Genomic DNA, 23017 nt, shown 5'->3' with positions numbered 1-23017 from the left:
ATGTATCCACCATTTCTATGATAGGTAGCCTTGGCGGACATGTATACAGTCGACAAGACTGTGATGCATTTGACCCCAGGTACATTACAGTGCTGTAAAGTGTCCTACTTCACTTATGGTCTGGAATTTTTTCAGATATCTTAGTGTTAGGAACCTTGTAGTGTTGCCAGAGAATGAAACTATGAACAGACAGTTAATTCAAGCTACTGTGTGACTATCTTACAGACTCATTCAAAAAGTGCAAGCCCGAAAGTTCATGCAGGATTGGGCTCCCTGCCACACTACCATATTAGTCACTGATTGGCTTAAGGATTATGTAGTGGAGTTTTCAGTGAATTCACTGGATCTGAATCCAATAAAAAACTTGTGGGCACTTATGAAGATGAAATTATGTAACATGGATACTTTGTTGCTACTTAAGCTAGAGGTATCCATTCTTAAAATTTGGGCAAATATGGATCGTCAGTGGCTTCAGAACCTTGCTGATTCAGTTCTTGGTCATTTCAAGAGTATATAAAAAGAAAAGGGAAAGTAACGAAATACTAGTTGGTGGTGAATACACATTTTTATGGTTTCATTTCAAGTTTATCATTGATGGTTGTACCATAGCCCCCTTGCACCCACTTCATTGGCAGGCACTGTCTGTACACATTTTTGGGTGAAATGAGTGTATCAAAAGAAAGATGGAGGGACAGAATGAGGAATATATTTGTGAGTTGGGTATTAGCATGGTTGAGTGTGCGTTAACCATGTTCAATTGAGGTTCTTCATAGACGACCTTGGAATTCTTTGAGAAATGGCACAAAGAATAAAGTAGAATACACAAAAAAAGTTTTTAGGGTAGCAAAAGAAACTCCAAAATAACTTGCAAGAAATAAAGAAAAATTTGAATTTTTTCTCATGAATCATAACTTTTTGATAACCAACCCTATATATATTCTTTTGCCGAGAATGTATTGATAAAAGAAAGAAGATATCAAGGCTTATGCCATACCTTAATCAGAAGTTAGTATAGAACGTACCAACTCTTTCTTACAGCCAATGCATCGAAGTGACACTTCTGATAGCGAGTGGACTCGTCTCTTCCTTGATAGGGTAGACTCATCCAACAGCCTTGATGATAACCTCTAGTCAGAGAGGTTGAGGTGTGTGGGGAAACTGTAGATGATAACACCTAGCAATTTTTGTCTTGAGGACATGAAGAAGTGATGCAGTTAGTGAAGTGCCGAGCTTACAGAGATTTCAGCCAATCAGTTATGGAAAAGTACTAAAGTATTTTTCAGACATTAGGTGAAAGATTCCCAGGTGTAGGACCCTTGATTTATTCTTTAAATTTCCTTACTGAGGATGTTGTTATGATTGGCTGTGTAATGTAGCTTGGTTCCTCACATGAAGCCAAATCCTCACATAAGATGCTTGCTTAAAGTGTTCTAATCCTAGATAAGCTTATTGTGGCTGTTTTCCTCACAAAAGTGTTGAGGCACTCACTGTAAGTGTTTTGCAATAAGATCTGACTTTTTAGTGTAGTAATAATCATAACTCTTTATTCAGATATGTTACTCCACCCACACCAAATAATTATATATCATATAGATTTAATGCTGGCAAATGATGACTTACTTTGATATTTCATTTAGGTTTGTTTTAACATAAGCAATGGCTCCCTCTACTAATATTTCTGTATATGTGTATGTGAAATCAAACTTAATTAATTGCACATGAAATGAATGTGTGTGTGTGTGTGTGTGTAATACTTGTTTCTGTATATTTGTGATTACCAAGGTTATGTGGGTGTGTGTGTGATACTATATGTGTATCATAAGGTGAGAGTGTATATACCATGTATTAACCCTATTTATACACACATATACACACCCCAGTTCATATGAGGTACCTATTCATTGACTAGCCCTTGAGGGGAAGATAAACACCTGGGTTAGCTGTAAGTCAACTCCCCTGTCTGGGATTTAAACATGGGCCTGTTAGGGTGATGTGTTGTAACACTAAACACTGCATTATGGAGGCTCATGTGTAATTACCTATTTTTAAATACAGAGGGTTATTGGCTACCATGGTTTTGCCAATGACAGCTAAGAGTACACATGCTTAGAATAATGTTTACCATTTACTGTCCATGGTATAACTTTTGAGTATCCGTGGATTTCCGCAGCACCACCAGTATTTTTTCTGCACATTGGGCGAGTATCACATGGCTTCAGGCTGCTTATAGTCCAGCCCAGCAGACCACCATTGCTAGAGAGAGGCTGTAGGATTATCATAACCAGTTGGTGTTGCAAGGATGAGTTTCAGAGTAGCCCTTTGTGTAACATAGCTAGCTGGCTACTTTTTGGGAGTATGGATGTGTGGCATTACGGATACCATGCTGCCATCATATTATTGAGTAACAATTTTGTATATCATTTCTTTGTACTTTTGTAGAATAAGCATAACATGCTCAAGGCTCTCAAGAACCCAAACCTCCCATTTCATATATGTCTTCTACCTTGCCTACCACAGTTATCCTGACCATGGAGTCTCTTAGGAGCATAACCTCAATGGTTGGCAAGAGACTTCTCATCCTGTGTGGGGAGGGTATTTTACACTGTTGGGGCCCCAATCTCTTGAACCTTCTCTACTTAACATTTACTGCATCCTCATCCAATCTATTCCATTAATTTGTCATTCATGTATTATAAAAGTACTTATGTATATGCTTTCTTTAACAATTTTCCTGCTTAATTTCTTATGTCTTTTGTGTGTTTTATCTCTACTTCTTTTGAAGAAGGTTCAGTGTCTACATCATCAACCCAGTTTGAAAATGTAAAGTTTGTCATCAGGTCACTCTGCTTTGTCATTGTGGGCAAATTAAAGGCCTTTAGCCTTTCCCTATAACTCACTTTTTTAATTCTGGCATTATATTCGTTGCCCTTCTTAAGACCTTTTCTACTAGCTATTTGTGCTTCTTTACAAGCAGTGACCAACCTTGAGAAGCATTTTCTAGTTTTGGCTCTCCATAGGATGTGAACAGCTCGCTGAATATTTTCTGTTTTGTGAACTTGAACATAGTTACGATATTTACTAGCAGACAGTCGGTCTCCTTAACTATTCTAAGGTGGGACTTTCACAACAGGTTAGGGGTAATGTCTTCTCCCAGGTCTCTGTCACACACAGATTCCAGCAACTTATTTCCTGTTAGGTGATATTTATAGCAATGCCTTCTGTCCTTGTGACCTATCCTCATTGCATTACATTTATTTGGGTTAGATTTTATCAAACATGTAACAGACCAACTGTGGAGTCTGTTTAGGTCTCTTTGTCAGTTGGTTCAATCCTCCTCACATTTCACTTCCCTCATGACCCTTATGTCATATGCAGACAAGAATAATTATGGTCCCAGCACTGAACCCTGTTGCACTCCACTGTTGACCACAACCAGTTTCAAAAACCTCTCCCATGACATGCATCCTTTCTACCCTTTCACCAAGATAATCTCTCCCTCGGAGAAGCCTTCCCCTTATACATGCATGGTAATCCAGCTTCCTAATCAGCCTTCCATGAGGAACAATGTCGTATGCTCTCTGCCAAACACAAATGGTCCATCCATTTTTCTCTTTTGTCTGAAAAAAGTTCATTATGTCATAGAAATGTGAGAGATTTGTTGTGCTTGGCCTCATTTCCCTACACCCTTGTTATCTCTCACTTGTTAAGGAGACCAGGCTGTAGTTCAACACCTTTTCCCAATCTCCTTTCAGGTAGAGAGGTATCTCATATGCCCCTTTTTCACTCCCTTGTCACTTTGCCTTTCTCCAGTGATATCTTGAATGATGTTTTAAGAGGTTTGTCAAGTGATTCTGATGTATTATATTTGATCTATGATGTATATAGCACAGTATTTATAATTTCATAAATGCTGTAGAACGATACACAATTCATGTGGTTGAAACATTGTTTACATTTGCTGCATGCCCTTTAGCTTTTGCTGTTTCACTGCCATGCAGATGAGGTATCCCAAGAGCACTCTCAGGCATGAGTAGTGAGATATGTGATATTTTTGGATTTTTCTTTGTCACAGACTAATATCATTACTTTGGGTTTTCATCACCAACATGTATGTTCTTGTGAGAGTGTCAAAGCTTCTCAAAGTATTACATAACGTAGGGCCACATATCTCCAGCAGGTCTCCGTACCATCTCTATGTAGAGTGACCAGCATAGGGAAAAATTTGGGGTTTTAGCATCTAACAATAATGCATAGGATGCTGTTATAAGCATAGCTGGTTTTATGGGGATAGGGGAGAAAGAATACCTCACACGCATTCCTCACGTGTCGTAGAAGGCGACTAAATGGGCCGGGAGCGGGGGGCTAGAAACCCTCCCCTCCTTGTATTTTAACTTTCTAAAAGGGGAAATAAAAGGAGTCACGCGGGGAGTGCTCATCCTCCTTGAAAGCTCAGGTCGGGGTGTCTAAATGTGTGTGTATGTAACCAAGATGAGTAAAAAGGAGAGATAGGTAGTATGTTTGAGGAAAGGAACCTGGATGTTTTGGCTCAGAATGAAACGAAGCTCAAGGGTAAAGGGGAAGAATGGTTTGGGTATGTCTTGGGAGTAAAGTCAGGGGTTAGTGAGAGGACAAGAGCAAGGGAAGGAGTGGCACTACTCCTGAAACAGGAGTGGTGGGAGTATTTGATAGAGTGTAAGAAAGTAAACTCTAGATTGATATGGGTAGAACTGAAAGTGGATGGAGAGAGATGGGTGATTATAAGTGCTTATGCACCTGGGCATGAGAAGAAAGATCATGAGAGGCAAGTGTTTTGGGAGCAGCTGAGTGAGTGTGTTAGTAGTTTTGATGCATGAGACCGGGTTATAGTAATGGGTGATTTGAATGCAAAGGTGAGTAATGTGGCAGTTGAGGGAATAATTGGTGTACATGGGGTGTTCAGTGTTGTAAATGTTGGAAATGGTGAAGAGCTTGTAGATTTATGTGCTGAAAAAGGACTGGTGATTGGGAATACCTGGTTTAAAAAGAGAGATATACATAAGTATACGTATGGCCAGAGAGCATTATTTGATTACATGTTAATTGATAGGCGTGTGAAAGAGAGACTTTTAGATGTTCATGTGCTGAGAGATGCAACTGGAGGGATGTCTAATCATTATCTTGTGGAGGCGAAGGTGAAGATTTGTAGAGGTTTTCAGAAAAGAAGAGAGAATGTCGGGGTGAAGAGAGTGGTGAGAGTGAGTGAGCTTGGGAAGGAGACTTGTGTGAGGAAGTACCAGGAGAGACTGAGTACAGAATGGAAAAAGGTGACAACAAAGGACGTAAGAGGAGTGGGGGAGGAATGGGATGTATTTAGGGAAGCAGTGATGGCTTGTGCAAAAGATGCTTGTGGCATGAGAAGCATGGGAGGTGGGCAAATTAGAAAGGTTTGTGAGTGGTGGGATAAAGAAGTAAGATTATTAGTGAAGAGAAGAGAGAGGCATTTGGATGATTTTTGCAGGCAAATAATGCAGATGACTGGGAGATGTATAAAAGAAAGAGGCAGGAGGTCAGGAGAAAGGTGCAAGAGGCAAAAAAGAGGGCAAATGAGAGTTGGGGTGAGAGAGTAACATTAAATTTTAGGGATAATAAAAAGATGTTTTGGAAGGAGGTAAATGAAGTGCGTAAGAGAAGGGAACAAATGGGAACATCAGTGAAGGGGGATAATGGGGAGGTGATAACAAGTTGTGGTGATGTGAGAAGGAGATGGAGTGAGTATTTTGAAGGTTTGCTGAATGTGTTTGATGATAGAGTGGCAGATATAAGGTGTTTGGGTCGAGATGGTGTGCAAAGTGAGAGGGTAGGGAGAATGATTTGGTAAACAGAAAAGAGGTAGTAAAAGCTTTGCGGAAGATGAAAGTCGGCAAGGCAGCGGGTTTGGTTGGTATTGCAGTGGAATTTATTTAAAAAAGGGGGTGACTGTATTGTTGACTGGTTGGTAAGGCTATTTAATATATGTAAGACTCATGGTGAGTTGCCTGAGGACTGGCGGAATCTTGCATAGTGCTATTGAACAGAGGCAAAGGGGATAAAAGTGAGTGCTCAAATTACAGAGGTATAAGTTTGTTGAGTATTCGTGGGAAATTATATGGGAGAGTATTGATTGAGAGGGTGAAGGCATGTACAGAGCATCGGATTGGGGAAGAGCAGTGTGGTTACAGAAGCGGTAGAGGATGTGTGGATCAGGTGTTTGCTTTGAAGAATGTATGTGAGAAATACTTAGAAATGCAAATGGATTTTTATGTAGCATTTATAGATCTGGAGAAGGCATATGATAGAGTTGATAGAGATGCTCTGTGGAAGGTATTAATAATATATGGTGTGGGAGGTAAGTTGTTAGAAGCAGTGAAAAGTTTTTATGTAAGGCATATGTACATGTAGGAAGAGAGGAAAGTGATTGGTTCTCAGTGAATGTAGGTTTGCGGTAGGGGTGTGTGATGTCTCCACGGTTGTTTAATTTGTTTATGGTTGTGGTTGTTAGGGAGGTGGATGCAAGAATCTTAGAAAGAGGGGCAAGTATGCAGTCTGTTGTGGATGAGAGAGCTTGGGAAGAGTCAGTTGTTTTCTGCTGATGATACAGTGCTGGTGCCTGATTTGGGTGAGAAACTGCAAAAGTTGATGACTGAGTTTGGTAAAGTGTGTGAAAGTAGAAAGCTGAGAGTAAATGTGATTAAGAGCAAGGTTATTAGGTACAGTAGGGTTGAGGGACAAGTCAATTGGGAGGTAAGTTTGAATGGAGAAAAACTGGAGGAAGTGAAGTGTTATAGATATATGGGAGTGGATTTGGCAGCGGATGGAACCATGAAAGCGGAAGTGAATCATAGGGTGTTGGAGGGGGCGAAAGTTCTGCGAGTGTTGAAGAATGTGTGGAAGTTGGCTTTCATCTTCCGCAAAGCTTTTACTACCTCTTCTCTGTTTACCAAGTCATTTTCCCTAACCCTCTCAGTTTGCACACCACCTTGACCAGAACACCCTATATCTGCCACTCTATCATCAGACACATTCAACAAACCTTCAAAATACTCACTCCATCTCCTTCTCACATCTCCACTACTTGTTATCACCTCCCTGTTAGCCCCCTTCACTGAAGTCCCCATTTTTCCCTTGTCTTACACACTTTATTTACCTCCTTCCAAAACATCTTTTTATTCTGCCTAAAATTTAATGATACTCTCTCACCCCAACTCTCATTTGCCCTCTTTTTCACTTCTTGCACCTTTCTCTTGACCTCCTGCCTCTTTCTTTTATACATCTCCCAGCCATTTGTATTATTTCCCTGCAAAAAAGTCCAAATGCCTCTCTCTTCTCTTTCACTAATAATCTTACTTCTTCGTCCCATCACTCACTACCCTTTCTAATCTGCCCACCTCCCACGCTTCTCATGCCACAAGCATCTTTTACGCAAGCCATCGCTGCTTCCCTAAATACATCCCATTCCTACCCCACTCCCCTTACGTCCTTTGTTCTCACCTTTTTCCATTCTGTACTCAGTCTCTCCTGGTACTTCCTCACACAAGTTTCTTTCCCAAGCTCACTTACTCTCACCACTCTCTTCACCCCAACATTCTTTCTTCTTTCCTGAAAACCTCTACAAATCTTCACCTTTGCCTCCACAAGATAATGATCAGACATCCCTCCAGTTGCACCTCTTAGCACATTAACATCCAAAAGCCTCACTCTCACGTGTCTATCAATTAACATTGTAATCCAGTAACGCTCTCTGGCCATGCTCACTTACTCTCACCACTCTCTTCACCCCAACATTCTTTCTTCTTTCCTGAAAACCTCTACAAATCTTCACCTTTGCCTCCACAAGATAATGATCAGACATCCCTCCAGTTGCACCTCTTAGCACATTAACATCCAAAAGCCTCTCTTTTGCGTGTCTATCAATTAACATTGTAATCCAATAACGCTCTCTGGCCATCTCTCCTACTTACATATGTATACTTGTGTATATCTCTCTTTTAAACCAGGTATTTCCAATCACTTGTCCTTTTTCAGCACATAAATCTACAAGCTCTTCACCATTTCTGTTTACAACACTGAACACCCCATGTACACCAATTATTCCCTCAAATGCCACGTTACTCACCTTTGCATTCAAATCACCCGTCACTACAACCCGGTCTCGTGCATCAAAACTACTAACACACTCACTCAGCTGCTCCCAAAACACTTGCCTCTCATGATCTTTCTTCTCATGACCGCATGCATATGCACCAATAATCACCCATCTCTCTCCATCCACTTTCAGTTTTACCCATATCAATCTAGAGTTTTCTTTCTTACACTATATATATATATATATATATATATATATATATATATATATATATTTTTTTTTTTTGACGCTGTCTTCCGCGTTTGCGAGGTAGTGCAAGGAAACAGACGAAAGAAATGGCCCAACCCACCCCCATACACATGTATATACATACGTCCACACACGCAAATATACATACCTACACAGCTTTCCATCGTTTACCCCAAAAGCTTCACATGCCCTGATTCAATCCACTGACAGCACGTCAACCCCGGTGTACCACCTCGATCCAATTCACTCTATTCCTTGCCCTCCTTTCACCCTCCTGCATGTTCAGGCCCCAATCACACAAAATCTTTTTCACTCCATCTTTCCACCTCCAATTTGGTCTCCCACTTCTCCTCGTTCCCTCCACCTCCGACACATATATCCTCTTGGTCAATCTTTCCTCACTCATTCTCTCCATGTGCCCAAACCATTTCAAAACACCTTCTTCTGCTCTCTCAACCACGCTCTTTTTATTTCCACACATCTCTCTCACCCTTACGTTACTTACTCGATCAAACCATCTCACACCACACATTGTCCTCAAACATCTCATTTCCAGCACATCCATCCTCCTGCGCACGACTCTATCCATAGCCCACGCCTCGCAACCATACAACATTGTTGGAACCACTATTCCTTCAAACATACCCATTTTTGCTTTCCGAGATAATGTTCTCGACTTCCACACTTTCTTCAAGGCTCCCAGAACTTTTGCCCCCTCCCCCACCCTATGATCCACTTCTGCTTCCATGGTTCCATCCGCTGCCAGATCCACTCCCAGATATCTAAAACATTTTACTTCCTCCAGTTTTTCTCCATTCAAACTTACCTCCCAATTGACTTGACCCTCAACCCTACTGTATCTAATAACCTTGCTCTTATTCACATTCACTCTTAACTTTCTTCTTTCACACACTTTACCAAACTCAGTCACCAGCTTCTGCAGTTTCTCACATGAATCAGCCACCAGTGCTGTATCATCAGCGAACAACAACTGACACTTCCCAAGCTCTCTCATCCCCAACAGACTTCATACTTGCCCCTCTTTCCAAAACTCTTGCATTCACCTCCCTAACAACCCCATCCATAAACAAATTAAACAACCATGGAGACATCACACACCCCTACCACAAACCTACATTCACTGAGAACCAATCACTTTCCTCTCTTCCTACACGTACACATGCCTTACATCCTCGATAAAAACTTTTCACTGCTTCTAACAACTTTCCTCCCACACCATATATTCTTAATACCTTCCACAGAGCATCTCTATCAACTCTATCATATGCCTTCTCCAGATCCATAAATGCTATATATAAATCCATTTGCTTTTCTAAGTATTTCTCACATACATTCTTCAAAGCAAACACCTGATCCACACATCCTCTACCACTTCTGAAACCACACTGGTCTTCCCCAATCTGATGCTCTGTACATGCCTTCACCCTCTCAATCAATACTCTCCCATATAATTTACCAGGAATACTCAACGAACTTATACCTCTGTAATTTGAGCACTCACTCTTATCCCCTTTGCCTTTGTACAATGGCACTATGCACGCATTCCGCCAATCCTCAGGCGCCTCACCATGAGTCATACATACATTAAATAACCTTACCAACCAGTCAATAATACAGTCACCCCCTTTTTTAATAAATTCCACTGCAATACCATCCAAACCTGCTGCCTTGCCGGCTTTCATCTTCCGCAAAGCTTTTACTACCTCTTCTCTGTTTACCAAATCATTTTCCCTAACCCTCTCAGTTTGCACACCACCTCGACCAAAACACCCTATATCTGCCACTCTATCATCAAACACATTCAACAAACCTTCAAAATACTCACTCCATCTCCTTCTCACATCACCACTACTTGTTATCACCTCCCCATTTGCGCCCTTCACTGAAGTTCCCATTTGCTCCCTTGTCTTACGCACTTTATTTACCTCCTTCCAGAACATCTTTTTATTCTCCCTAAAATTTAATGATACTCTCTCACCCCAACTGTCATTTGCCCTCTTTTTCACCTCTTGCACCTTTCTCTTGACCTCCTGTCTCTTTCTTTTATACATCTCCCACTCAATTGCATTTTTTCCCTGCAAAAATCGTCAAAATGCCTCTCTTCTCTTTCACTAATAATCTTACTTCTTCATCCCACCACTCACTACCCTTTTTAATCAACCCACCTCCCACTCTTCTCATGCCACAAGCATCTTATATATATATATATATATATATATATATATATATATATATATATATATATATATATATATATATATATATCTTTTTTTTTTTTTATACTATTTGCCATTTCCCGCATTAGCGAGGTAGCGGTAAGAACAGAGGACTGGGCCTTTGAGAGAATATCCTCACGTGGCCCCTTCTCTGTTCCTTCTTTTGGAAAATTAAAAAAAAATGAGAGGGGAGGATTTCCAGCCCCCCCGCTCCCTTCCCTTTTAGTCGCCTTCTACGACACGCAAGGAATACGTGGGAAGTATTCTTTCTCCCCTATCCCCAGGATAATATATATATATATATATATATATAAAGGCAGACTGTGTGAATTGTGTGCATGTGTATATATATATATATATATATATATATATATATATATATATATATATATATATTTTTTTTTTTCATACTATTCGCCATTTCCCGCGGTAGCGAGGTAGCGTTAAGAACAGAGGACTGGGCCTTTGAGGGAATATCCTCACCTGGCCCTCTTCTCTGTTCCTTCTTTTGGAAAATTAAAAAAAAAAAAACGAGAGGGGAGGATTTCCAGCCCCCCCCCCCGCTCCCTACCCTTTTAGTCGCCTTCTACGACACGCAGGGAATATGTGGGAAGTATTCTTTCTCCCCTATCCCCAGGGAAAATATATATATATATATATATATATATATATATATATATATATATATATATATATATATATATATATATATATATGTATATATATATATATATATATGAAGTGAAGTGAGTCAGATGTTGTTCGCTGATGATACAGCGCTGGTGGCTGATTCATGTGAGCAACTGCAGAAGCTGGTGACTGAGTTTGGTAAAGTGTGTAAAAGAAGAAATTTAAGAGTAAATGTGAATAAGAGCAAGGTTATTTGGTACAGTTGGGTTGAGGGTCAAGTCAATTGGGAGGTAAGTTTGAATGGAGAAAAACTGGAGGAAGTAAAGTGTTTTAGATATCTGGGAGTGGATCTGGCAGTGGATGGAACCATGGAAGCAGAATGAATCATAGGGTGAGGGAGGGGGCGAAAATCCAGGGAGCGTTGAAGAATGTGTGGAAGCCGAAAACATTATCTCGGAAAGCAAAAATGGTTATGTTTGAAGGAATAGTGGTTCCAACAATGTTGTATGGTTGCGAGGCGTGGGCTATGGATATAGTAGTGCGCAGGAGGGTGGATGTGCTGGAAATGAGATGTTTGAGGACAATATGTGGTGTGAGGTGATTTGATCGAGTAAGTAATGTAAGGGTAAGAGAGATGTGTGGAAATAAGAAGAGCGTGGTTGAGAAAGCAGAAGAGGGTGTTTTGAAATGGTTTGGGCACATGGAGAGAATGAGTGAGGAAAGATTGACCAAGAGGATATATGTGTCGGAGGTGGAGGGAACGAGGAGAAGTGGGAGACCAAATTGGTGGTGGAAAGATGGAGTGAAAAAGATTTTGAGTGATCGGGGCCTGAACATGCAGGAGGGTGAAAGGCAGGCAAGGAATATAGTGCATTGGATTGATGTGGTATACCAGGGTCGATGTGCTGTCAATGGATTGAATCAGGGCATGTGAAGTGTCTGGGGTAAACCATGGAAAGTTGTGTGGGGCCTAGATGTGGAAAGGGAGCTGTGGTTTAGGGCATTATTGCATGACAGCTAGAGACTGAGTGTGAACGAATGGGGCCTTTGTTGTCTTTTCCTAGCATTCCTTTTCCTAGTATTCTTTCTCCCCTATCCCCAGGGATCAGGGGAGACACAAGAGAGAAATATAACAGTCAGTTGATGTACATCAAAGAGACGAAGCTAGGACGCCATTTGGTAAACATGTTATTGTCCAATCACATGTTTACCAAATGGCGTCCTAGCTTTGTTTCTTTGAAGTATATCAACTGACTGTTATATTTCTCTCTTTTGTCTCCGCTGATGATGTGATTATTACACGAAAGTGCACTTGGGAACTTTTCGTGTTTCATTTTCCCCATGGACTCATAGGAATATATTCACATGTACATAATTCATACTGTCTGCCTTTATTCATTCCCATCGCCACCTCACCACACATGCAATAACAACGCCCTCCCCCTCATGTATGCAAGGTAGCGCTAGGAAAAGACAACAAAGGCCACATTCATTCACACTCAGTCTCTAGCTGTCATGTAATAATGCACCGAAACCACAGCTCTCTTTCCACATCCAGGCCCCCAGAACTTTCCATGGTTTACCCCAGATGCTTCACGTGCCCTGGTTCAATCCATTGACGGCAAGTCGACCCCAGTATACCACACCATTCCAATTCACTCTATTCCTTGCACGCCTTTCACCCTCCTGCATGTTTAGGCCCCGATCACTTAAAATCTTTTTCACTCCATCTTTCCACCTCCAATTTGGTCTCCCACTTCTCCTCGTTCCCTCCACTTCTGACACATATATCCTCTTGGTCAATCTTTCCTCACTCATTCTATCCATGTGACCAAACCATTTCAAAACACCCCTCTTCTACTATCTCAACCACACTCTTTTTATTGCCACACATCTCTCTTACCCTGTTATTACTTACTCAGTCAAACCACCTTACACAACATATTGTCCTCAAACATCTCATTTCCAGCACATCCACCCTCCTCCGCACAACTCTATCCATAGCCCACGCCTCACAACCATATAACATTGTTGGAACCACTATTCCTTCAAACATACCCATTTTTGCTTTCTGAGATAATGTTCTCGACTTCCACACATTCTTCAACGCTCCCAGAATTTTTGCCCCCTCCCCCACCCTATATGTATATATATATATATATATATATATATATATATATATATATATATATATATATATATATATATGTGTGATCGGGGCCTGAACATGCAGGAGGGTGAAAGGAGGGCAAGGAATAGAGTGAATTGGAGTCATGTGGTATACAGGGGTTGACGTGCTGTCAGTGGATTGAATCAAGGCATGTGAAGCGTCTGGGGTAAACCATGGAAAGCTGTGTAGGTATGTATATTTGCGTGTGTGGACGTGTGTATGTACATGTGTATGGGGGGGGTTGGGCCATTTCTTTCGTCTGTTTCCTTGCGCTACCTCGCAAACGCGGGAGACAGCGACAAAGTATAAAAAAAAAAAAAAAAAAAAAAAAAAAAATATATATATATATATATATATATATATATATATTTTTTTTTTTTTTTTTTGCTATGTCGCTGTCTCCCGCATTTGCGAGGTAGCGCAAGGAAACAGACGAAAGAAATGGCCCAACCCCCCCCATACACATGTATATACATACGTCCACACACGCAAATATACATACCTTCACAGCTTTCCATGGTTCACCCCAGACCCTTCACATGCCTTGATTCAATCCACTGACAGCACGTCAATCCCAGTATACCACATCGATCCAATTCACTCTATTCCTTGCCCTCCTTTCACCCTCCTGCATGTTCAGGCCCCGATCACACAAAATCTTTTTCACTCCATCTTTCCACCTCCAATTTGGTCTCCCTCTTCTCCTCGTTCCCTCCACCTCCGACACATATATCCTCTTGGTCAATCTTTCCTCACTCATTCTCTCCATGTGCCCAAACCATTTCAAAACACCCTCTTCTGCTCTCTCAACCACGCTCTTTTTATTTCCACACATCTCTCTTACCCTTACGTTACTTACTCGATCAAACCACCTCACACCACACATTGTCCTCAAACATCTCATTTCCAGCACATCCATCCTCCTGCGCACAACTCTATCCATAGCCCACGCCTCGCAACCATACAACATTGTTGGAACCACTATTCCTTCAAACATACCCATTTTTGCTTTCCGAGATAATGTTCTCGACTTCCACACATTCTTCAACGCTCCCAGGATTTTCGCCCCTTCCCCCACCCTATGATCCACTTCTTCTTCCATTGTTCCATCCGCTGCCAGATCCACTCCCAGATATCTAAAACACTTTACTTCCTTCAGTTTTTCTCCATTCAAACTTACCTCCCAATTGACTTGACCCTCAACCCTACTGTACCTAATTACCTTGCTCTTATTCACATTTACTCTTAACTTTCTTCTTTCACACACTTTACCAAACTCAGTCACCAGCTTCTGCAGTTTCTCCCATGAATCAGCCACCAGCGCTGTATCATCAGCGAACAACAACTGACTCACTTCCCAAGCTCTCTCATCCCCAACAGACTTCATACTTGCCCCTCTTTCCAAAACTCTTTCATTCACCTCCCTAACAACCCCATCCATAAACAAATTAAACAACCATGGAGACATCACACACCCCTGCCGCAAACCTACATTCACTGAGAACCAATCACTTTCCTCTCTTCCTACACGTACACATGCCTTACATCCTCGATAAAAACTTTTCACTGCTTCTAACATCTTGCGTCCCACACCATATATTCTTGATACCTTCCACAGAGCATCTCTATCAACTCTATCATATGCCTTCTCCAGATCCATAAATGCTACATACAAATCCATATGCTTTTCTAAGTATTTCTTACATACATTCTTCAAAGCAAACACCTGATCCACACATCCTCTACCACTTCTGAAACCACACTGCTCTTCCCCAATCTGATGCTCTGTACATGCCTTCACCCTCTCAGTCAATACCCTCCCATATAATTTACCAGGAATACTCAACAAACTTATACCTCTGTAATTTGAGCACTCACTCTTATCCCCTTTGCCTTTGTACAATGGCACTATGCACGCATTCCGCCAATCCTCAGGCACCTCACCATGAGTTATACATACATTAAATAACCTTACCAACCAGTCAATAATACAGTCACCCCCTTTTTTAATAAATTCCACTGCAATACCATCCAAACCTGCTGCCTTGCCGGCTTTCATCTTCCGCAAAGCTTTTACTACCTCTTCTCTGTTTACCAAATCATTTATATATATATATATATATATATATATATATATATATATATATATATATATATATATATATATATATATATTTCTTTCTTTTCTTTTAAACTATTCGCCATTTCCCGTGTTAGCAAGGTAGCGTTAAGAACAGAGGACTGGGCCTTTTTTCGAATATCCTCACCTGGCCCCCTCTGTTCCTTCTTTTGGAAAATTAAAAAAAACGAGAGGGGAGGATTTCCAGCCCCCCGCTCCCTCCCCTTTTAGTCGCCTTTTACGACACGCAGGGAATACGTGGGAAGTATTCTTAATCCCCTATCCCCAGGGATAATGTATATATATATATATATATATATATATATATATATATATATATATATATATATCACCTTAAGGCAGACTCAATAATGTTAATCATATATGCACTGGCCACGCCAAACAAAAAAAATGCTAGTTCATGCATAAACTGGCTGCAGTAAAAGGGTTAAGAGCATCCATGTTGCACTCACCTCACTGTGCCTTTTCAGTTATATCTTTCACCTTGGAAGTTGTCTTTTCAGAACCCTTTTTTTTTTCTAATAAATTTCTTGTACTTAAGATTGGTATAAAGTGAAATAGTTTTGTCATAAATTCATGTAGTATTGTAAGTTGAGGTATCTGTCATACATTCAAGGAAAGGGATAAAACATGCTTTTTAATGTCAAATTCAATAAAGAAGTAAAATATTTTTACCTATTCATCAATAAGCCACATGGTTTTTCATTCATTTTGAATGTTCTCTTTAGTAACTACTACATACTGTGCTAAATTCCCTCAGTGCTGGATAAAAACACTGAGCAGCATTAGAGAATCCATTCAGATTTGTATTTTCTGAATTGATTTTATAATTGCTTTATTGTTTTTCATTACTTTGATTGAATTTTAATGATTGATTATTTCCCTGGGTCTTATGGATGTAGCATTTAACTAGAGACAAAACAAACAAAAAATGGCCTCATCGCTTATGTCCATTTCCAAGTTCTCAAACGGGAAGTCGGGGAAAAGGGGCATCTGTCTGGCAAACCTCTGACAGTAATATTTAGTTGTCATGTAGAATGTAGTGAAACCAGAGTTTTCCATCCATAGCCAGGCTCTACAAACTACTTCATGTGCCTTGGTTCAGCCCATTAACTTCATATCATCCCCATATACCATACTGCTTCATTTCATTCAATTCAATGCTCACCTCTTGGTCACTTTAATTTCTCAGGTCCTGTGACCCAGATACTTCATTTGCTGCATTTTTTCATCTCTTTTGTCTCTCCCTTCTCTATGCTCCTGCTACCTTTAATTCAGATCCTCTTGGTCTTCGGTTTTACTCATCCTTTCCATTTGCCTGAATTGCTTCCGCATATCCTGATTGGCCATGGCAGTTAGATTACATGTGGTACCACACCTCTCCCTAACCCTCTCCTTTTTAACAATTTAAAGCACTTAACTCCACAAATTATACTGGGCATTTTCAACACATCCACCCCCCTCCTTTCTTTAGCATTCAGGGTTCAAGCATTGCTTCTGTACAACACTGCTTTCAAATATACCCATTTATGTCCTTACAATTAACTCTTTCCTTCCACTAGCTCATTCTACCTAGGACCTTAATTCTTCTTCCATCTTATGACTCATTTCAGCCTCCACGATTCCCTTTATAGTCACATTCGTACACAGGTATGTAAAGCACTCCAAAATCCCATGTCTTTTTCACTTAACCTTGCACTCAAACCAACTTGTCTTACCTCCATGCTGCACCTCACTACCTTACTATGATCTCATTTTCTTTCAACTTTTTCCTCTTGAACACTTTCCTAGAATTTGTCAGAGTTTCTCTCTGAAGTCTGTCACAAGTGATTGGTCATTTTCAAGCAGTATCTGATTCACCTTTCTCTATGCTCTAAGACCCTCTCATTTTTGTCTCTTACCACCTGATGAACAGATTCACAGCCATGATGATATGATACATCTTTAACACACACCCATATTTACATGGAACCACTCACCCACTTCTTTTCCTTGCATGTATGCATTACTGTCCTAGAAAATTTGTCACCTGCTTAGTAATCATCAATTTACTCCATATATTTATAGCTCCTTCCATAAGACATCTCTGTCAACTTTATCATAACCTCTCCAGAAATTCCACATACAAGTTACCCTTGGTGTAAATAATTCTCACACAAATTCTTCAAAGTAAATACATAGTTCATACTCCATCTGCTTCTTCTAAAACCGTATTGCTCTACCCCAGTCTGCTGCTCTGTGCCTGACACCACCATCTCAGTCACTACTTACCCATCCTCCTCTCCAGCTATACACAAGAGAATCATTCCTCTAAACATGAACTCCCAGTTACTCGCACTCCTTTTTTATAACTCCCTTTTTATTAGTTCACCTTGTACTACCATTTGGCAGCTGTCATCCATCATCCATTAGCCAAATTTTTACATTTTAATTTTCTCTGAAATTGATCACTTTTAACTAAACTTGTTGACACCTTTCACCTATCATACCCACTCCAAATATTCTTTAAGAGTAAACATCTAGCATGGACCCTCTGTCTTTTTTGATACCACATTGCTCCTTTCCAGTCAGCTGCTGTGTTCACAACACCACTTTCTCAATCCCTCTCAATCACCAATCACCCATACACATCAGAATGATTCCTCTTCAGTTCAGACATTCATTTTTGTCCCCCCTTGCTTTTATATCAGGGGTCTATAAATGAACTTCACCAGTCTTCGGATACTTCAGTTAGGCCCAAAATATGTCAAGCATTGTAATCCATCAACATCACTGCTGCTCCCCTTTCTTGAGAAACTCAGCTGCAGTCCTACCCATGATGACACTTTATCACATTTGATTGTGGATTAGGCTTTTTCTTCCCTCTCTCTTTATGCCATCCCATTTCTTATGACTTACCATGTACCTCATTCCGACACACCATATCTGCAACCCTGTCATCTAACGCACCCAACATTACTTCAAAATACTTACTACAGCTCTCGCATGATTTCCTTGCCTATTATCACTTCCCCACCCACTCACTTTACTGTCATCCCTATTTTTTCTAACCCCCCCCCCCCCCCCCCCCACACACACACACACAGTATTCACCACCTTCCAAAACGTTTACTGATTCTCTCTCAAGTTCATTAGTACCTTCTTTCTTTGTCTCTCATTATCCTTTTTGTTAGCTTTCAAGCCTTCTCTTGACCTCCCACCACTTTTTTCTTGTACTACCAGTCACTCTCACTTCTTCCCGCACATATTTTCCATACAACTACCTTTTTATTATCTCATCAGGCCAAATGCCACATGAGCTTTTGCCATCATTTGGCATCTGTTGTCTTTCATCCATCATTCACCTGTTAACTCTTTACATTACAGTCATTTATGAAATTAATCAGTATTATGTCCTTGAGTGGTTCGTATCCAGAATAGTGTCTAGTGACTCCAGTTACCTACAGAGATGTCCAGTTTTGCTAAAACTAGCATATAAACTTTTCAAATTCCAGTCTTATCTGAAACTACTGAGCCAGTATAAGCTAAACGTGGGAGGAATATTCCATGGGTGGTCCCTATTCAGAATTGACCCTCACCATCATCCAAGATGACAGCTGTTACTTAAACTGAAAATTTCTTCACATACCCATGACTTCTTAATTTATACCATAAGTTGAAATTGGCTTATATTTAAAGAAAAAATGCTAAAGAATCTTAAATGATTTAACAGATGATGTGTATTTGTGTAGATTACATAAATGAGGCCTATTTTATGAAATTTTGAACAAATTTTTCAGGGATGGACCTTGGGTTAACCCTTATCAGATTTACCTTTGGTGACTCTGACTACCATCCAAGATGGCTACTGTTATAAGAAATAGAAATTTAATAAAATTGACATAAGTAGCTCTAATTTGAGCTGTAACTGCATGATTACCATGCAAGTTATTTGACATATGATGGTAATTTTTTGTCAGATATATAGTTATGACATTATTCATTTATTTTAAAATGTTGATGATATTTCATCAACAAAAAATTATTTTAAGCCAGGTGAGCGATACATACTAATTTTAGTCAAAACTGTTTGCACTAGTGCATAATTTTGTTATTCCAACATCCAGTAGCTTTTTTCATAAGTTCAAATCCCACCTTCCACATGTTACACATTTTGCCTGCAAGACTTAAGCACCTTCCACTCCCAAGTTTTATTTAGTGTCACACATATGCATTTTTATACTAGCATGCGGGCCTTTTTTCCACGTTTACTCTCTTTCATCATTTTTTTTTTTTTTTTTTTATACTTTGTCGCTGTCTCCCGCGTTTGCGAGGTAGCGCAAGGAAACAGACGAAAGAAATGGCCCAACCCCCCCCATACACATGTATATACATATGTCCACACACGCAAATATACATACCTACACAGCTTTCCATGGTTCACCCCAGACGCTTCACATGCCCTGATTCAGTCCACTGACAGCACGTCAACCCCGGTATACCACATCGCTCCAATTCACTCTATTCCTTGCCCTCCTTTCACCCTCCTGCATGTTCAGGCCCTGATCACACAAAATCTTTTTCACTCCATCTTTCCACCTCCAATTTGGTCTCCCTCTTCTCGTTCCCTCCACCTCCGACACATATATCCTCTTGGTCAATCTTTCCTCACTCATTCTCTCCATGTGCCCAAACCACTTCAAAACACCCTCTTCTGCTCTCTCAACCACGCTCTTTTTATTTCCACACATCTCTCTTACCCTTACGTTACTCACTCGATCAAACCACCTCACACCACACATTGTCCTCAAACATCTCATTTCCAGCACATCCATCCTCCTGCGCACAACTCTATCCATAGCCCACGCCTCGCAACCATACAACATTGTTGGAACCACTATTCCTTCAAACATACCCATTTTTGCTTTCCGAGATAATGTTCTCGACTTCCACACATTCTTCAAGGCCCCCAGAATTTTCGCCCCCTCCCCCACCCTATGATCCACTTCCGCTTCCATGGTTCCATCGGCTGCCAGATCCACTCCCAGATATCTAAAACACTTCACTTCCTCCAGTTTTTCTCCATTCAAACTCACCTCCCAATTGACTTGACCCTCAACCCTACTGTACCTAATAACCTTGCTCTTATTCACATTTACTCTTAACTTTCTTCTTCCACACACTTTACCAAACTCAGTCACCAGCTTCTGCAGTTTCTCACATGAATCAGCCACCAGCGCTGTATCATCAGCGAACAACAACTGACTCACTTCCCAAGCTCTCTCATCCCCAGCAGACTTCATACTTGCCCCTCTTTCCAAAACTCTTGCATTTACCTCCCTAACAACCCCATCCATAAACAAATTAAACAACCATGGAGACATCACACACCCCTGCCGCAAACCTACATTCACTGAGAACCAGTCACTTTCCTCTCTTCCTACACGTACACATGCCTTACATCCTCGATAAAAACTTTTCACTGCTTCTAACAACTTTCCTCCCACACCATATATTCTTAATACCTTCCACAGAGCATCTCTATCAACGCTATCATATGCCTTCTCCAGATCCATAAATGCTACATACAAATCCATTTGCTTTTCTAAGTATTTCTCACATACATTCTTCAAAGCAAACACCTGATCCACACATCCTCTACCACTTTCATCATATCTTTCACAATTTTATGTTTCCCCTTTTCGTAAACCCTACCACCAACTTTCATACTCAACTTCACAAAGAACGGATCAGACTTTCTGCCTGCCACCATTCCCAACACAGAAATACAACAAAAATCCAGTAATCTCTTTTTTTACACTTTTTCTTATGGCATTACTAGTATCAAAGGTTTTGTGTGTGGGATATTCTCAAATTATTCTTTACAATGTCTTAAGTTTGTTATTATGATTAAGTAGAATGCAATTTTCTAAAGATATTTACAGCTGAAACAGGTTAAAAACTATTTATGTCTGCTACACACCCTTGAACTTACATATGCTTTGCTGCTGGACAAATGAGGGACTTTACTAGTACTCTCAGGCATGTGAGGTGAGATTTGTGGTTTTTTTTGGAAATGTTTTAGTCACAAACAAATATGATCACATATGGTTTTTATCACAAATATCTTGTAAGAATCTATCCCTGGGGAGAGTGTACAAAGAATCTGCCCACATATTCCCTGTGTGGCATAGAAGGCGGATAAAAGGGGTGGGAGCAAAGGGCTGGAAATCTTTGCTTCCTGTTTTACTTTTCCAAAAGAAGGAACAGAGAATGGGGCCAAATGAGGATTTTTTTCCTATGAGGCTCAGTCATCTGTTCTTGAAATTACCTTGTTAATGCAGGAAATGGCAAATTTTTTTTTTTTTTTTTGCTTTGTCGCTGTCTCCCGCGTTTGCGAGGTAGCGCAAGGAAACAGACGAAAGAAATGGCCCAACCCACCCCCATACACATGTATATACATACGTCCACACACGCAAAATATACATACCTACACAGCTTTCCATGGTTTACCCCAGACGCTTCACATGCCCCGATTCAATCCACTGACAGCACGTCAACCCCGGTATACCACATCGCTCCAATTCACTCTATTCCTTGCCCTCCTTTCACCCTCCTGCATGTTCAGGCCCTGATCACACAAAATCTTTTTCACTCCATCTTTCCACCTCCAATTTGGTCTCCCTCTTCTCCTCGTTCCCTCCACCTCCGACACATATATCCTCTTGGTCAATCTTTCCTCACTCATTCTCTCCATGTGCCCAAACCATTTCAAAACACCCTCTTCTGCTCTCTCAACCACGCTCTTTTTATTTCCACACATCTCTCTTACCCTTACGTTACTCACTCGATCAAACCACCTCACACCACACATTGTCCTCAAACATCTCATTTCCAGCACATCCATCCTCCTGCACACAACTCTATCCATAGCCCACGCCTCACAACCATACAACATTGTTGGAACCACTATTCCTTCAAACATACCCATTTTTGCTTTCCGAGATAATGTTCTCGACTTCCACACATTCTTCAAGGCTCCCAGAATTTTCGCCCCCTCCCCCACCCTATGATCCACTTCCGCTTCCATTGTTCCATCCGCTGCCAGATCCACTCCCAGATATCTAAAACACTTCACTTCCTCCAGTTTTTCTCCATTCAAACTCACCTCCCAATTGACTTGACCCTCAACCCTACTGTACCTAATAACCTTGCTCTTATTCACATTTACTCTTAACTTTCTTCTTTCACACACTTTACCAAACTCAGTCACCAGCTTCTGCAGTTTCTCACATGAATCAGCCACCAGCGCTGTATCATCAGCGAACAACAACTGACTCACTTCCCAAGCTCTCTCATCCCCAACAGACTTCATACTTGCCCCTCTTTCCAAAACTCTTTCATTCACCTCCCTAACAACCCCATCCATAAACAAATTAAACAACCATGGAGACATCACACACCCCTGCCGCAAACCTACATTCACTGAGAACCAGTCACTTTCCTCTCTT

General features: G+C 40.7%; 1 protein-coding gene across 6 annotated transcripts in view; it reads left to right on the top strand.

Annotated features, from left to right (window-relative positions):
• Positions 1 to 23017, top strand: part of LOC139757171 (sodium-dependent neutral amino acid transporter B(0)AT3) — a 242905-nt gene that overhangs the window by 211744 nt on the left and 8144 nt on the right. For 2 of the 6 annotated variants that reach the window (XM_071677294.1, XM_071677298.1), the window contains one exon: positions 1039 to 1145. The exons of the other annotated variants lie outside the window; for them this stretch is intronic. In XM_071677294.1, coding sequence (XP_071533395.1) covers positions 1039 to 1131 — 93 coding nt within the window. In that variant the 3' untranslated portion in view covers positions 1132 to 1145. The remainder of the gene's footprint in view (positions 1 to 1038; positions 1146 to 23017) is intronic. 6 annotated transcript variants of the gene reach the window in all.

Source organism: Panulirus ornatus, chromosome 25 (assembly GCF_036320965.1).
Source record: "Panulirus ornatus isolate Po-2019 chromosome 25, ASM3632096v1, whole genome shotgun sequence".
NCBI classification, from domain to species: domain Eukaryota; kingdom Metazoa; phylum Arthropoda; class Malacostraca; order Decapoda; family Palinuridae; genus Panulirus; species Panulirus ornatus.
This window is presented reverse-complemented; position numbering and strand designations above follow the sequence as displayed.